The 18,237-nt window shown below is 39.0% G+C and overlaps 1 protein-coding gene across 4 annotated transcripts in view; it reads left to right on the top strand.

The window, feature by feature from the left end:
- LOC139942821 (dynamin-binding protein-like) overlaps window positions 1–18,237 on the top strand; it is a 66,117-nt gene that overhangs the window by 38,396 nt on the left and 9,484 nt on the right. For 2 of the 4 annotated variants that reach the window (XM_071939598.1, XM_071939599.1), the window contains exons 9-20: window positions 2,835–2,998; window positions 3,599–3,667; window positions 6,945–7,068; window positions 8,194–8,285; window positions 9,051–9,106; window positions 10,078–10,171; window positions 11,236–11,341; window positions 12,022–12,152; window positions 12,850–12,954; window positions 14,348–14,479; window positions 15,376–15,537; window positions 16,798–16,890. In XM_071939598.1, coding sequence (XP_071795699.1) covers window positions 2,835–2,998; window positions 3,599–3,667; window positions 6,945–7,068; window positions 8,194–8,285; window positions 9,051–9,106; window positions 10,078–10,171; window positions 11,236–11,341; window positions 12,022–12,152; window positions 12,850–12,954; window positions 14,348–14,479; window positions 15,376–15,537; window positions 16,798–16,890 — 1,328 coding nt within the window. The remainder of the gene's footprint in view (window positions 1–2,834; window positions 2,999–3,598; window positions 3,668–6,944; window positions 7,069–8,193; window positions 8,286–9,050; window positions 9,107–10,077; window positions 10,172–11,235; window positions 11,342–12,021; window positions 12,153–12,849; window positions 12,955–14,347; window positions 14,480–15,375; window positions 15,538–16,797; window positions 16,891–18,237) is intronic. The other 2 variants (XM_071939600.1, XM_071939601.1) reach the window with 2 other exon arrangements.

Raw genomic sequence — 18,237 nt, 5'->3', positions numbered from 1 at the left:
TAAGCAAATTTTTGTGCTTAGCAGCTCTATGAAATTGGGCCCAGGTCTTTGATAACCAAAAGTATATCATGCCTTTAAAAGAAAAATAACACTGTCACTTTCCCTTGTGGTTTATTATTTAAAATTTGAAGTAAAAAGTTACATCCCTGTAAGGTGAACCCCTGTGAAATCAACCTTCCAAACGAAACTTTTGAAATGGAAAGAAAAATACCGGTTTTTAACATAGAAGGCCACTGGTACGATAAGAAGGTTTTAAAGGCACCGGACACTATTGGTAATTGTCAAAGACCAGTATTCTCACTTGGTGTATCCCAACATGCATACAATAACAAACCTGTGATCATTTGGACTCATTCGGTCATCAAAGTAGTAAGAGAATAATGAAAGAAAAATCACTCTTGTTACACAAATTTATGTGGTTTTTAGATGCATAATAAAAGACTTTTGAGGCCTTTAAGTCTTTTAGAATTTGAGTAAGAAGTTACCTTTTTTCTTAAAGGCAGTGGACACTATTGGTAATTGTCAAAATCCAGTCTTGTCACTTGGTGTATCTCAACATGTACATAAAAAAACAAACCTCTGAAAGTTTTAGCTTGATTGGTCGTTGGAGTTGCGAGATAACTATGATGAAAGAAAAAACACCCTTGTCACACGAAGTTGTGTACTTTCAGATGCTTGATTTCGAGACCTCAAGTTCTAAACTTGAGGTCTCGAAATAAAATTGGTGGAAAATTACTTCTTTCTTGAAAACTACATCACTTCAGAAGGAGCTGTTTCTCACAAGGTTATTTACTATCAACCACTCCCTATTACTAGTTACCAAGTAAGGTTTTATGCTAAAAATTATTTTGAGTAATTACCAATAGTGTCCACTGCCTTTAAAAGAAAAACGACGTTTCTTCAATGGGAGCCATTTCTCACAATGTTTTATACTATCAACAGCTCTCCATTGCTCGCTATCAAGTAACTTTTTATGCTAACAATTATTTTGGGTAGTTACCAATAGTGTCTGGTGCCTTTAAGGAATGAAAGGAATATGAGATTAAATGTTGACTTATCTTGTCGTGGTGGAAGTCTACAACGTATATCGTTACTGAAGGAGAGTCAAGTTTCATCAGGAGGAAGTAGATTACATGTATACAAGGCTTTTTTGGAATTTGTTTGTCAGATTAATGTACAATTGATGGTTGGGTCGTGTCTTTGTTTGGATCCTGGCCTGTAGCGAATGCTTGTCTGTTTTGTTTTATTGGTATTTATTATTAGTATTTGTCCAAAGTCTGACTGATTGTTTAGTGAATTGTTGTCTATTTGATATGGAAAGGTTTGCGGTAACACCATGTAGTGACTACATGTATCTCTAAATGAGTTGGGGTGGTTCTGAAAAGAAACGTTGGTTTCAACTCGATGTGTGGATCAGTATGCTCTGAGTGTCTTCTGGAGAAAGCTGTAGAAAGTTTTGGAGAAAGTTGTCTATTTGGTTTGCGGTGACATCATGTGTGTATCTACTTGCTAGTAGATTATGTTCTTCTAAGAACTTGTCTTGTTATATCAGCTTGTATATTATACAACCGCAAGTAGATTTTGGAATTCGGGAGACTTCTCCGTTCTGCAATAAAAGTCCTGCTTTTTAACTGCTACCTGGGAGAAGGTAGGAATTCAGCCGTGACTACTACTTTTGCTTTAGTGGATCGAGGGGATTTCTTGTTATTAACTTCACTACTGCGGATTGAGTTTTTAATTAACCTCAACCGTTTTGACTAGCTTGCTCTAGTCATCGTCAGGAGACTGAAGAGTGTGAGAGATATTGGCGTACCTATAGGATTCAGTTTATTGTCATTGTGCTTTTGTGGTGATATCTGTGGACTTCTGAATCTCTTACCGAATAATTTGTGGTTTAACAAAGACAAATTGACTAGAGCGGGATTTGAAGCAACGACCTCCAGATTAGCGTACCGGCGCTCTACCAACTGAGCTATCTAGCCTTAATGTTTGTGGTTTCCCTACTTAATCAATATCTTTGCTAGGGGTTTGCCCGTCAGATCACACCCAAGTGTTCAATATAACCCGGGAATAATACGGAATAATTTCCAACTATTGTTCAGACATCTATGAAATACTATCTATTACTTGGTAGTTTACTGCTGACTGAGATAACTTTGTTCTGCTTGATCAGTGTTTTTTGTAGTATTTGAAAGAGGATTTGTTCTCGCTTTGGCCTTTCTTGGCATTTAAAGGGGCTGTATTTACTGCCCACTGATTCATCCAGGCCAATCTAGCCCATCAACAACAAAATTTGTTTGGATTGATCAGTGTTTTTGTTTAATGGAAGCAGAGTTGTTCTCAGGTATGTTCGATTAAGGACTTTGAAACATTTTAGGAAGATTTTTGTGGAGGAGTTTCTTGTTTCATGTTTTGAGGAGAATCTGATACAAATAATGTTTTATATTGATTTGGGTAAGTCAAAATCTATACATTGCAATTTTTAACTGTTAACCTAAATAAAAGGTTTAAAATCAAATCTTTAAAGACAGTGGACACGATTGATAATTGTCAAAGACCAGTCTTCTCTTCTGGTATATCTCAACATAATATGCATAAAATAACAAACCTGTGAAAATTTGAGCTCGATTTGTCTTCGGAGTTTCGAGATAACTACTAAACGGTTCTTGTCAGAACCACCCCAACTCACTAGAGGTAGTCATTATATGGTGTTACCGCAAACCTTTCCATATGATATTTCTATCATGCAAAGTTTCAAATCCTACTTACTTCCGCTTAGTGGAACGAGGGGACTTCTCGTTATTTACCAATATCTACTCTTTCGTTTTTATCAGAACAACTTCAAGATGTCCAGCCGACACCCGTTCCGGAGTCCAAGATGACGATGGGAGACTTCCGCGAGAAGGTCATCGCGGAGTTGCTCAACACGGAGCGAGATTACGTCCGAGATATCAAACTATGCCAGGAGGGGTTCATGTCTGTGTTGAAAGATAAACAGGTACATGTACAGTGAAGAAGGGTTTCCTCCTCACATTTGGGGTGTGGGGGACAATTGTTTTTGTGCTTCTGCACTTTAGAATTGCCAATGCCATCCTCGTTTCCTGATTTTTGTTTAAGGATTGACTTTTTTTGATCAATTTAGAAGAAAAGAAGCTCCCCATTGAAAAGCACTACAACAGTGGCAATTTTGAAGTGCAGAAAAAAACCGATCGCGTTGGCGGGGGGGGAGGACTCTTGTAATAATCTTCACTGTAGACCATACATGTATGCATTGACGTCATTCAGCCACCATCTTAGAGCAACCCACTGAAATTACATCAAATACATTGGTCTATTCCTTAGGGAGATAAACTTGGTCTCAACATTTTGTCAACCTTGCTCTAGTCATTGTCAAGAGATATCTTCATCAAGAACACACCTGCTCTTTTCAGAGCCAACACTACTACAAATAGAGATTTAATATACCCACAAGTTTACTGTTTTTAGATACTTCTTATTGTTCATTGTCATTTGATATCATAAACATAAGTAGATTCATGAAAGTTCATACACTGCGCCGTTGTTTTTGTGATTGTCGTGAAATAATATTACCTTCCAGGAGATCATCAGCAAGATACTCATTCAGCAACAACTTGATGAAAACGAGAGAACGGGAGAAAAAAAATTGGTATACCCCACCCCCTTCTTCCTTACACCCCACCCCTCTTCCTTTACCACCCCCCCCCCTGCATCTTGCATCTTCTCTGCTCGCATCTCTAACCACGAAAATCAATTCTCGCTTTCTGCTTTTTATTTGTTGAGAAGTTAACTCCATCACGGGATAAATCCATTAAAGAATTTCTGAGTTTGGACACACAAAAATATTCTTTTCATTGAGCGAGTGTGTATCAATGAATAACTTAGGTCTTTAAACTTAAAAGAGGAGCTTTTAATTTGCCTGGGGAAGTCAGCATCCCTACTGGCTTGTGCATAATCCAATCAGGTCTAATGTTTGGAAAAAGGAATTACATGGAGATAACAGGTGTGAGTTGCCAGACGAAAAAGATGTGTCTTTTTAGGACCATTTAATGGACCATTCTCGTAATGCAAAATGCTTCTTTCGTTTTTTTCTTTCTTTTTTCTTCTTTTTTTTTTAATTTTTTTTTTATTACATCCGGAACTGTCTTTGGTCTGACTTATTATAAAATGTTTATGGCAATTTGATTTATTGGTTTTTGTCAGGTAACTAACAACACTTACAGCTCATTCTTTTGCAGGTGAAGGGTTTAGCCAGATCTGATTTATGCACAGTTTCTTACAAGAATAGTGTTTCCCTTCCTTATTTTTTAACTCTCTACAGAGGTCAGTTTTTAAGTGTAAGGGTCTTGTCACATAAAACAACTTTTACAGGCAACTTGGAGGCAACCAACTGCAGTGCATGCGACAGGACCACTTTGGTCATGTTGGTATTATAATAATAATAATAATTGTGGCTTCTTATATAGCGCACATGTCCGTCACTCAGTGACGCTCCTGGCGCTGTAACACAGTATTTCCTGCAAGATGTGGGACTGTTTTTGAATTATGAGACCTAATTCTTATAGCACCATGTAATGTTTTACAAGGTGCTGTGGCGCAATTTGCTGCCGATCGGACCAGGAACACCGGGGCGAACCCCTTCTCTTTTCGATAAGTGCACTGGGTTCTTTTACATGCGTTACATAACACATGGGACCAACGGTTTAACGTCCCATCCGAAGGACGAAGCAATGGTGAAGTGTCTTGCTTAAGGACACAAGTGTCACGGCTGGGGATTCGAACCCACACTCTGCTGATCAGAAACACCAGAGTTTGAATTCGGTGCTCTTAACCGCTCGGCCATGACACTTCCATGGAAAAAACTTCAAACTGTGTCATACAATCCCAAGAATTTATTTTTGTACATTCAAATGTGAATGGCTTTTTCTTCTTGGAGATTGCCTGGAACTGGCTCCCTGGAAATTGCAGGCTCGTGTGACCAGGCCCTTACACTAAAAAAAACTTACTAGAGCGGTGTAGCTGGTACTGGCGTCATCCTCGCTGATTACTCCTATGCACTGACTTCAAACCAGGGCTGTGTATTTAGAGAGTTGTGACATACATGTACATGTTGAGGGACCAGGGGTCGATTTCACAAAGAGTTAGGACAAGTCGTAACTTAGGACTAGTCCTAAGAGATATCAAAAAGGTACAGCTAGTCCTAAGTTAGACTAGTAACTCGTTCTAACTCGAGATAAGACTAGTCCTAACTCTTTGTGAAATCCACCCCAGGGGTCGTTTTCACAAAGAGTTAGGACACCTCTTGTCAAACTCAGCTTAACTTACACATTGACTTGGGACTAGCCGTAAGTTTTTAATTACTCCTAAAGAGTCCTAGGACTAGTCCTAAGTTAGGACTATCTTTGCGAAATCGGCCTGGGTTTTCTTTGGTCCCATTGATGCTAGATGCCATTTTGGGTCCAAACAGCACAACCCAATGGGCAGAGTAGTCCAGCACCTGGTGTTCGCCCATGTATTTTGGGGGGCTCTTTTGACACAAAATGGCTTCTAATCACAAGTTGTCACAACTCTCTCCATCTACGGCTTTGCTTCAGACATCGATCTGCCATTTTGTGAGTCAAATTGCATGTAACCATTCGGAGAGCAAGTTATAATTCAGTAACACACAAGGAAACTGACTCCCAAAATGGCCCAACCAAGACTGGTGATGGTGACGTCGGAGCCCAACTTTCATGGCTCTGCTTACTGGCAAACTTCTTCCCTAGCTGTGTAAGCAAAGAGTGCCTAGTATACTAGGAGTTCCCACGCGCACAAGCACGAATTTCCAGCTAGCCCATGAAATGGGCTTAACCTAAGCATGGAATTCCCTGCTTCCATAAGCCCTGATTCTTTGCTTACGGTAAGCAGATCCATGAAATTGGGCCCAGAGCTAGGAAATTGGGTTTTGAAACTGGTCTTGCTTTCTTGCCATAACTCTTAGACTAAGCTTTTAACACTCTGATCTTTTCTATGGGCAGGGCTCAATTTCACCAAGCATGTAAGCACAAAATTGTGCTAAGCAGTACTTTCTGCTAAACAGCTCTTTATGAAATTGGGCCCAGGTCACATCATGGAGGTAGAGTATTTTTGTCTATCTCCATGGTTACATTTTATTGCAGGTAAATAGGTTGATGCCAACTCGGTCCGGAAAAAAAAATATATATATATATACTCGAAGAATGGAGCATCATGGTTATTTTTCTTGCTTTGGTCTCTTGTTTGATTTGGGTTGGTGACGGGAACTCCTAACACGCATGACATTCTTAAAGCCATTGGATACTTTCGGTAAACAGTAATGTCCAAAGGCCCACACTTCGTGTATCACAACTTACATGTATATATAAAATAAACCTGTGAAAATTTAGGCTCAATCGGTCATCAGAGTCAAGAGAAAATAACGGGAAAACCCCCACCCATGTACCCGCATGTTTCGCAGTGTCATGACATGTGTTTAAAATAAATCCGTAATTCTCAATATCGAGAATTGATATTGTTTTGCTGTTTTCTCAAAAAGTAACGCATTTCATGGAATAATATTTCAAGAGAAGTCTTTCAGCACTACCTTCTGTAAACCCTGTAAGTTGTTTGTAAATCTGTGAACTTTTTGGGTATTTTCTGTACCGAAAGGGTCCAATGGCTTTAAGTCTGATTTCCGATTTTGTTTGTTGCCCTGGAACAATTTTGAATCAGGCTTGTCACAATAAGGTTACCAGGCAAAGTATCTTTTATCAGGTATTTAAAGGGAAGTTACACATTTGGTAACTTCTACAGGTTTGTCAGTGTATGTATATGGTGGATAGAGTGCTTACACTGCCAGCAACTTTTTTGCTTGCAAAATCAATTCTGTAATGTTCCTTCAATAAAACAATTTATTTCTTTTTTTGTAGACTAAAGGCTTAGAGCTGGAGATTCTTTTTGGCAACATGGAGCAAGTCATCGAGATATCAGATAAATTTCTGAAAGATCTTGAAGAAACGATTGAGGGAAATGCTCCGGAAGATCAGTTTATTGGTAAGAACTTCTTCATTTGTAACATCCAATTTTTCATAAAGCTAGCAAAGAGTGGATATGTAGCTATTTCTCTCCTGCTTTTATTTATCAATATAAACCACAAGGGAAACTGATTGGGTAAATTTTGAAATGATTTTTGGGGTTGAACAAAGATTTGACTAGAGTGGGATTCGAACCAACGACCTCCTGATTAACGTACAAACTTTTAGTCTTAAATTTTGTTAAGGGTACCATTAAAAAGGTCTTGAATTGTTTTAAATTCTTTCTTAAAAGTGTGCAGATACACTGGGTTTGTTTATTTATTAATTCATTGGATTGCAGCAGGCATTACACAATTCAAGGCCAAATAAAATAAAAAAAAGTTGATCGTCCCCGCCAGCATCCTTTTTTTTGGGCCGCATCTGTTTTTAAAATTTTTTTATCCAGCTTTTAAAAAGGACTGGCCTAGGAGCTTTTCCCGAATCTAACTTGATGGTCTCGAACACTTGTTTCCGTCTGTTTCATAAAACAATATTATTGAATGCCTACCACCAAATCTTTTAAGTGTTATCCGCCCCTGTTAGTGTTGGTGTTAACACAGGTCCTCATGCAACTAATAGGTATTAATAAGTTTGCGGTTGATTCAAACTGTAGAATTGGTGGCCTGTTTGATTTGAAATACTTAGCGGCCATCTTGAAAAAAAATAGTAAATAGTAAATAGTAAGGCCCTCATCCTCCTCTTTTTTGAAAATTCCGGACGATCAATTGGTATTTTTTGTTGTTTGGCCCAATACAAAAAAGAACGTATTTAGCCCTGTTACAAAGCTGTATCACAGTGCTTAAAAAACAAACAGAATAACATGCACAAAATTGAGGGGAAACAAATTAAGGAGTTGATAAATTACTCGTAAGAGCTTTCCAGAAGGCATTCAGTGATAAAGCATGATGAATGTTATGAGGTAACTTATTCCACGTAGTGGGCCCAGCAGTGTAGAACCCATGGTCACCAGATAATGTACGATTGTGTGGGATATGCTTAGTGTGGGGGTGATTAGAAATCTATGATATTGAGCATATTGCAGTCCACTCCTTGCCTGAACGTATTTTTATATATTTTTTTGTCTTGGTTATTTGATTGGTTTCAGGTCAGTGTTTCATGAGACACAGTAACGATCTACACAAGGCGTATGCAGAGTACTGTAGAAATCACGACGACGCTACAACGCTACTTGAAAAGGTATGTCTGTAAAACCTGGGCTCATTTTCTCAAAGCACTAAGATTCATCTTAAAGATGCTATGTCAGATTTTTGGCCCCAAACATTAAAACTAGATTTTTTTGAGTGAATGGTATTTCAAAGAGTATCACCTGCTCTAACAAAAAAAAAGTTTAACTTTTACTTTTAATGGTCAGGAACCATGTCAAAAATTGTAAACGTTTCTTATAAAACACATAAGAATTGGTCACGTGATATATTGTCGGTAATTTTGAGCACTTTATTTCACTGCTGCTAATAATTGGTGGACTTTTTCGAGCAATGGCTCAAATGAAAGCTTGTAACTTTCTCGACCCCAATCAAAATACCTATTGAATTTTATAAAATCAAAATGTTGGGGTCAAATTGGCCAAAAATCTGACATAGCATATTTAAAGGGAAGGTAGACATTTGGTTATCACTCTTAAAATTAATGGCAATAACAACTTTTGGTTTTCAGTTCATTTCTGGGCCCATTTTCATGGCTCTGCTTACCGTAAGCGCAGAATCGGCGCTTACAGAAGCAGGGAATTCAGTGCTTATGGCAAGCGTATTTCACAGGTTAGCGGCGAATTTTGGCTCCTGCGCATGCGTACTCTACGTTACTAGGCATTCTACGCTTACAAGGCTAGCGCAGAAATTCGGCGCTTGCACATACGCGGGGAATCGTGAATGTAAGCGTAGTATTCGGCGGTAAGCAGAGCCATGAAATTGGATCCTGATTGCATAACTTTTTATTCCTTTTCAGTATGAAGAAAATGATGAAGTACAAGAGTATATCAACCAAGGACTGGAACTTGTCAGGTAAAATTCTAATAAATATCAAAAAGTCAAACCTCCCTCCAAAAAGAATTGCCACAGCTTGATCCAGAGTTTTGAGCTTGATTTTTTTTTAATGATTAGAAAGCTGAGCTTTGGGAAAGTTCCCTGAAAATAAAATCAATCTGTTCATCTTATTAAATGTATTTTCTAAGAAATACAGCCAAATACTCTCGTAATGTTGTTTACGTTTCGACTAGTTTCTCTTGTCATCCTCAGAATGAGGCACCACCAGTCGGTTGGTGGCGCTGTTGCCTGCTTCGGCCACTGGATGGTGGTTTGGCCGAGTGTGTCCTCCCCCGGGGTGGAACTTGGGGGTATAAGGGGGTCCCATATGTGTGATAGTTCATACCCTGCCTCGTCTCTGTACAGAGTAGATCGTCACCTCCTTATCCAGAGACTTTCCCAGATCCATCGTCTATATTTGTCACCCTCTTTATGTAGAATTGCGCTGTCCGCCCAATTCACCACGTGATTGTTGTCCCTAGCATGTTCTGTTATGGCCGATTTGGTTTCTCTTCCTATTGTGGATGTTATTCTTGCCCTATGGTGCCGGATGTTAGTTTGTTGACTTCTGTTTTGTGTTCCTTGAACCGAGTACCAAATTTTCTCCCCGTTTCCCCGATGTAAGATAGTGAAACTAATTGAAACGTAAACAACATTACGTGAGTATTTGGCTGTGTTTCTTAAAAAATACATTTAATAAGTTGATATTTTACCAGCCTGATGAACTTCTTTCATGACAATCTGTTCATGTTCTGATTTTAAAATTTTAAAATCTCTGATTATGGAAACTTATCCCATAAGTTAAATGTAATTCTACATATCTCCCTGATTGTCGTACAAAAACTCCCTAGCCTTCTTATTTGAATTTTGGTCTTGGATCCTTAAGTCTCCTGTTACAGAACCGGGGTTTTTTTCTCACAATTTATGTTTCATGTTATATCCCTTAACAGGCAGAGTACGAATTGTTGGGATCTAGCGTCTTTCTTGATCAAACCCGTTCAAAGGATATTGAAATACCAACTTCTCCTTGGTGAGCTAGACAAGGTCAGTAAAAAACTTGTTACTGTCCTTAACGTTTGTTTTAAGTTTAACGTTTTCCTTGCAAAAATTTGCTTTTTATTATGTATTGTTGTTCTTGTTGTTTGATATGTAATATCACTTTTGTTCATTGTCTTTTAACTAGCCTCTTGTATCCTTAATGTATTGATCTAACAGTATGTGTTAATGTTCCTTTGAAGATGTTTGTACTTTGTTTCCACTGATGATGACTAAACGGAGTCTTAGAGCTCCACTCACAAAAAAAAGGAAAACTTGTTCAGACATTTCAAAGTGAGAAAATAGAACAAGCTGTTGCAAACTGCTGCCCAACAAAAAGGACCAAAGGGATAAAAGCAAAAAAACAGTTAATGGCATGATGTTTCGACCCTGGCAGAGAGCCAGGGGTAGATGGTGAACAGGATGACAAATGGGGGTGGTTTGGTTTTGAGGTAAGGGGCTGGTTGGACCACAAGAAGATGGAAACACTAAGGCTAAGATTGAGGGTAGGAGAGACGAAGAAAAGGTAATTGATTATTGAGTGAGGCAGTGGAAACTATTTGTAATTACTCAAAATAATTATTATCATAAAACCTTTCTTGATTACGAGTAATTGGGAGAGGTTGATAGTATAAAACATTGTGCGAAACAGCTCCCTCTGAAGTGACGTAGTTTTCAAGAAAGAAGTAGTTTTCCACATTATTATCTCGCAACTTCGACGACCAATTGAGCTCAAGTTTTCACAGGTTTATTATTTTATGCATATGTTAAGATACACCAAGTGAGAACACTGGTCTTTGACAATTACCGATTGTGTCCAGTGTCTTAAAAAAAAGGAATACATATATAACTTTCTCCAGAAAACGATCAGAGCACACTGATCGAAATGTCGAGTTGAAACCAATGTTCCATTTCAGGACCACCCAACTCATTAGAGATAGTCATTACATGGTGTTACCGCAAACCTTTCCTTATCGTATTTCCACCATGCAAAGTTTCAAATTCTACTTGCATATGTGGAGTTTTTTGAACGATTATTGGGCTGAGAGGTTTTTGTTTGTTCGTGTTTTCAGTATTCAGAGGAGAGTTATGCAGACAAACCCAACCTGCAGGAAGCAATACTAACAATGACGGAAGTAGCAAAGGCTATTAATGAATTCAAGAGGAGGAAGGACTTGGGTAAGTTTACTACATGTAGTTCTTTTTCTGTCAGTGTATCTCATTTAATTTGTTCTGGTTTTGAAGCCATGGACTCTCAGGAAAGCAAACTTAATCACTTGTACTAGCCAAGAACCCAATGGAGAGAGGACGAGGAAGGAAGTTGTAGGTTTAGATGTGGGAGGAAAACCCCAGAGAATTATTCCAGGGAAAACCCACACAGTCGGGGTAGGAAGTGAAATAACCTAAGCCACATACATGTTATGCCCCGGCGTGAGTCAAACCGGGGTCCTGGAGGTGGAAGGCTAGAAAAGATACCACTGCACCATTCCGGCCACCTGGGCCCAATTTCATAGAGCTGCTAAAAATTTGCTTAGCATGAAATTTCTTCCTTGATAAAAACAGGATTACCAACCAAATTTTCATGTGATTTTCAGGATAAGCAAAACAACAGCTGAATACCAGTAACAAGCAATATGCAACAAAAGGAAATTTTGTTGGTAATCCTGTTTTCATCAAGGAAGAAATTTCATGCTAAGCAAATGAGTGTGCTTAGCAGTTTTATGAAATTGGGCCCAGATCTGCCAATTCTTACGCCACATTCCTACATTATACTGATGTGATCCGTTATTTTGTTCATCCCCAGTTTAATCTCACTTCAATTTGTAAAAACTCCTTTTCTTCATTTATGTCTTTTCTAGTGATGAAGTACAGACGGACGCCCCAAGATGCAATAACGGATAAACTTGGGCGACTCAATCTACATTCCATAAGGAAGAAATCACAGCGGATAAACCAAAGGCTAACTCAAATGACCGGATTAACAACACAAGTAAAGCAATTTCTTAATCCTAGACGTGCCGTGTGTAATAAATATGCCATAAAGTCTCAATGTTTGGTAGTCGTGATACTTGTGTCCCTAAGCAAGACACTTAAAGGCAGTGGACACTATTGGTAATTGTGGAAGACCAGTCTCCACATTTGGTGTATCTCAACATATGTATAAAATAACAAACCTGTAAACAATTTCAGTTGTCAAAGTTGCGTGATAATAGTGGAAGAAAAAACACCCTTGTCACACGAAGTTGTGTGCTTTCAGATGCTTGATTTCTAGACTTCAAATTCTTTATCTGGGGTCTCGAAACCAAATTTGTGGAAAATTACTTCTTTCTTGAAAACTAGGTTACTTCAGAGGGAGCCGTTTCTCACAAAGTTTTTTACTATCAACCTCTCCCCATTACTCGTTACCAAGTGAGGTTTTATGCCAATAATTATTTTGAGTAATGATGTCCACTGCTTTAAAACTAAACTTTTAAAAATTTGGTAACGGTTATGTACACGCTGGAAGAACAATCCATAATTGGAATACTCAATCGCTTCTCAAATTAAAATGGTTGAAGATGATAACTTGTATCTTTTTTTCATAACCACATAACTTCGAAGTTGCTGTAGGCTTCTTCTAACCACAAGTATTTATTGCCATTAATTTTAGCGACTAAACTTATACCATCCTTTCCAATGTCTTCTAGACGGTTGACGGAGACTTTGATCAGGTGGAGAGACGATTTAGAAATCTAGAGAAGACCATTAGGATCTTTGTTAAGGATGTTAACGCTTACTTGGAGCAACTCAAGGTAAGACCAATCTAACCCAGAGACATCCACGCATGTGAGATTTTCTCTTTTTAGCTGATTTTCTCTTTTTGGGTTTTGATTTTCCTCTTTTTTTCTTTACTTTTTGTGTACAAAATTACAGGAATATCATCTTTTCCTCTTTTTTTTTCTTGCCCGGTTTTCTCTTTTCCTCTTCTTTCATGGATAGTTAGTTACTCACATGCCTGGACATCTGATTTCAAAAATTCGTTTTGGTAAAGACTGAAAACCCAAAGGCTCCGTTTTTAAGCGGGATCCGAACCGTGGTCCATAGAGGTGAATTAACCACTGAGTCAACCAGGGCTGAATTTCATGGCTCTGCTTACCGCCGAATTCTGCGCTTACGATCATGATTCCCTGCTTACGTGCAAGCGCGAATTTCTGCGCTAGCCTTGTAAGCGTAGAATGCCTCATAAAGTGGAGTACGCACGCGCAGAAGCCAAAATTCTTTTTGTGTACAAAAGTACAGGAATATCATCTTTTCCTCTTTTTTTTTCTTGCCCGGTTTTCTCTTTTCCTCTTCTTTCATGGATAGTTAGTTACATGCCTGGACATCTGATTTCAAAAATTCGTTTTGGTAAAGACTGAAACCCAAAGGCTCGTTTTTTAGGGGGATTCGAACCTTGGTCCCTACAGGTGAAGAAACCACTGAGTCAACCAGGGCCCAATTTCATAGAGCTGCTAAGCACCAAAATTTGCTTAGCATGAAATTTCTTCCTTCATAAAAACGGGATTATCGACTAAATTTCATTTGTTGCATATTGCCTGTCACTGGTATTCAGCTGTTGTTTGCTTATCCTGAAAATCATGTGGAAATTTGGCTGGTTATCCTATTTTTATCAAGGAAGAAATTTCATGCTTAGCAAATTTTTGTGCTTAGCAGCTCTATGAAATTGGGCCCAGGGCTGAATTTCATTGCTCTGCTTACACCTGAGATCTACACCTAGATCACTATTCATTGCAATTGCATACGGGCCAACTTTCTGCGCTAGCTCTGTGCCAAAGTGTGCCTAGTAACGTTGAGTACGCACACGCACAAGCCATAACTCTCTGCTAACTGTGAAATACGCTTGACTTAAGTGCAGAATTCTCTGCTCCCGTAAGCACTGATTCTTTGCTTACAGTAAGCAGAGCCATGAACTTGGGCCCTGGTCTGAAGCTCTTATACATGTAGACCTTATGCACATGACGTCATGTCAGTTGTGTGCCCTCACCTAGAGGTCAAAAGGAGGTTGTTCATTGGCCAATCCTGTGCGCCGCGCATACAAATCTGTGAGTTTTGATTGTTTCATCACCGTATTTCCTCTAAGATGGCGTCTGGTTGACGTCCATGCATAAGGTCTATATTCAACAAACTTTTGATTTATTTCCCCAGGATGCTACTTCCTCAGAGGCGGCTGTAGGGAGCGACATCTCGGACTACTACGCCAGTCAGTCCAATCTACATGAAGTCAATAAATATGAGGCTGTCCAACGACATCTTGCCAATAAACTCTATAAAGATTATGTGAGTATAGCGCCTCCTATATCCAACGCCATCTTGCCAATAAACTCTATAAAGATTATGTGAGTATAGCGCCCTCTATATTCAACGCCATCTTGCCAATAAACTCTATAAATATTATGTAAGTATAGCGCCCTCTATCATGTAAATGCCTGCAATTTTTCAATAGTGTAACACATCAGTAACTCATGAACATGAATCCTAACAACAGAGGGCTTACTCTGAGTACATTTTGTTCTTACAAAGTCACCACATCTTGGGGCCAGGGACCACTTTCTCACATCACAAAGATTCTTCCTCTGTACTGCTAAAGTGGTTGGTATTGTGGCATCACACTTTCTTAGAAATTAAGAGTGATTTGCATTAACAATCTTAGATTTTTGTGAAATTTATTCATGGCACCTTTCCCAAACCTCGGCTTGGGCTTTGTCTCTTGGTTTTGGCTCTGCAGACTCTATAGACCAATCCGACGCGCACAGGGCGCGCAAGTGTTGAGCACTGGGCGCCATTTGCTGAGGTGTCTTCAATGCCTAGATTGTGCACAAAAAGACACCGCAGTTGGTAATTTTCAATAGAGGGCGCTACCAATTTTGTTTCATCGGATTGGTCTATACATTGTGGACACATAGGTCAATCTTCAGGTTTATACATTTTTGAAGAAGCGTGAATTGTGGACGTGGTGGTTCAAACATGAGCAGAGGGTGCCAGAGCCGAGGTTAGGGAAAGGCCCCAGGTTAACTTGTCCATAAAGCGCGTAACACAATTTAAGTTAATGGATGATTGATTTCGTTTCGTTTCCGCTGTACATATTAAAATCATTTGAAACTAAACAGAAAGTGAAAGAGAAACACAAAAGTGAATGGAAACCTCTGACGATCTTCTTGGTTTCCTTTCTTTAGATGTTATTTGTACAGCAGAGGGTGATCTCACCACTTAATGGACTCCTCATCATGTTCCAAGGACCTCATAAACTCATCGCCAAGAGGTATCACAAGCTTCTTGACTTTGACAGCCACAGTAACAAACTAGAGAAGAATAAAGATAAAGACAGAATGAAACAGGTGAGTTCAATTTGACTATCTTTCAAAAATTCATTCAAAAGCATTCTCTTTTTTTGCGTATAGTCTCCTCTTTACAGGTAGTAGTTACATGTATCTTCAGGAACCCATTATAGGGTGCGTTCGATTAGCTTCCGCGGGCCTACCCAGCGGTGCTCACTCGGGTGAGCCCCTGACAAGAGCTAAACTTACGATCACTCACCGCTCTCATATTGACGTCATGCACCTGGGGCCAGCCCCAAGTGACCCACTCCACAAGCAGGGCACTGGGGGCTGACCCGGGTGAGCCCCTTGAATGAAGCGTGGAATGAAGCCTGGCCGGTAGAGCAGAAAGCACTACCTCCCCAATTTTACGTAGCAAGTGACACGACCGGGTTTCGAACCCACACTCTGCCGATCAAACACCAAAGCTTGAATCCGTTGCTCTTAACCGCTCGGACATGACACGCCACAAATTGTTTCCAAAAAGCAAGGGGAAGTACAAGACTAGTAGACATTGCATATATTGTACAGTGATCAAATATTTGGGGGAACAAGTGCCGAGGTACGTTTGTTCGCTTCAAACATTTTCCTTTTTCAGCAATCTTGAATGGTTCGCATCTGGCTTATTTTGATTGCGGCAATCTTTATAAGCAACGGTTATTTTTCAGGTTTTTCAATGACTATTTTCTCAACTTTGACAGCCTTTCAGACGGAATTTTTTTACTGGACGTTTGGTGCTGGTAAGAATGTTTGTATGCGTGAGTTTTTTTTTGAAATTGCGTTTTGAAATTGAAAAAGAACAAATAGCTTTGTTGTTTGAATTACCAGCGCAGTTACTTTACTTTTAAAGACACTGTACACTTGGTAATTGTCAAAGACCAGTCTTTTCACTTGGTGTATTGCAACATATGCATAAAATAACAAAACTGTGAAAATTTGAACTCAACTGGTCGTCAAAGTTGTTAGATAACAATGATAAAAAAAAATCTTGTCACACGAAGTTGTGCGCTTTCACATGCTTGATTTCGAAACCTCAAAATCTAATTCTGACGTCTCAAAATCAAATTCGTGGAAAATTACTTCTCTTGAGAAAACTAAGTCACTTCAGAGGGAGCTGTTTCTCACAATGTTTTATACCATCAACCTCTCCCCATTACTTGTTACCAATCAAGGTTTTATGCTAATAATTATTTTGAGTAATTACCAATAGTGTCCACTGCCTTTAAAGAAATATTATTTGTAAAAATGCCATGTTGTAACTTCCACAAAATTGCCGCTCAGAATAAAAGCAAAGAGAAGGAATTGGATGACAGCGATGACGACATGCCGATGGGCGGCACTCACAAACGTCTGAAGGAGAAACACCGAAAGGAGGTTCGAACCCGTAACCCTGGTGTTGAATGTCATATGGTGCAGATAATGTAGCTTGTACGTTGTGTGCGATGTGACTTGCATGCTTATTATTTCCACAGAGTGTGAGAGTCATTTATGAGACTTGTGGTTGCTACAGACCAATGTTGGATTGGAACCCGTAACCCACACATTACTCGTACTGGTGTTCATAGGTTTTTTTGTGTGTTGTATAATGCATTTTTGTTTAAAAGAACCCAGTGCACTTACAACTAGTCAATTAAATTGGGTCTAATGATGCATTTGCATGTTTCTTGTTCAGATGTTTGAACAAACTTGGTTTTAAGGCGAAGTATACAGTGTTTTTTCTGTAACTGTTCATTGTTTTAATCCTATATAAATGTAGATGTACATAAAAATATTATTAATATCGAAGTCTTATATAGCGCACGTACATCTACCAAACAAGGTACTCAAGGCGCTGAGTACACAATTAAACTAACATGTGAAAATTTCATCTCAAAAGGTGGTCACGTTTTTGCGATATCACCGAAAATCCATAAAAACTTATCCTTTTCAGAAACCATATTACATAGGATTTGAGGCATTGCATGGTGAGGTATCAATGTATGTCTGGTTTGCGGTAACATCATGTGTGTATCTACTTGCCAGGTAGAATTTGTTCTTAGAGAACTGTCTTGCTTTATTCTACTGCCGCGGAGTAGATAATGGGAGGTTCGGGAGACTTCTCAGTTCTGAAAAGAACTGTCCTGCTTTTTAACTATTACCAGGGTGGATGGTATAGAAAATAGACTGGACTACTACTTTAGCTTATAGGATCGTAATTAACTGTACTGCCGCGGAGTCAGTTCTGAATTGGTCTCAACGTTTCGACATGGTGTTACCGCAAACCAAACATACAAGGAACCATATTACTTTGAAGTGAAAAGTTTTCAAAATACTTCATACTTTTGAAAGCTGCTGTAAGCTTCCAACCAAAAGTTTTTATTGTCATAAATTTTAAGAGTGATAACCAATTGTGTACATTCCCTTGAAAGCACTTCCATACAATTTGGGACTTGTGCACTGTCCATAGTGATTTTGCATGGTACATAACTGTGTGGTGAAGTAGTTTGAGTAGTATTATAGCATGATACATGTAGATGTCAACTCTGTCAAATCAATGATAACATTCGGTTTGCATTGCGAGGTGTTTTTTTTTTATGACAGGAACTTGCTTGGAAAGTATATCGTACTACTGTTAGTCCACGCCCTACCATTTGTTCCCAGCATGCCTTACTCGCTCATACCCCCTTTAATTGGTTCATGAAAATGTGCTAGATTCTTAATGAGGTCTGTGGCCGATCCACT

The sequence above is a fragment of the Asterias amurensis genome, chromosome 10 (assembly GCF_032118995.1).
Source record: "Asterias amurensis chromosome 10, ASM3211899v1".
In the NCBI taxonomy this organism is placed as follows: domain Eukaryota; kingdom Metazoa; phylum Echinodermata; class Asteroidea; order Forcipulatida; family Asteriidae; genus Asterias; species Asterias amurensis.
This window is presented reverse-complemented; position numbering and strand designations above follow the sequence as displayed.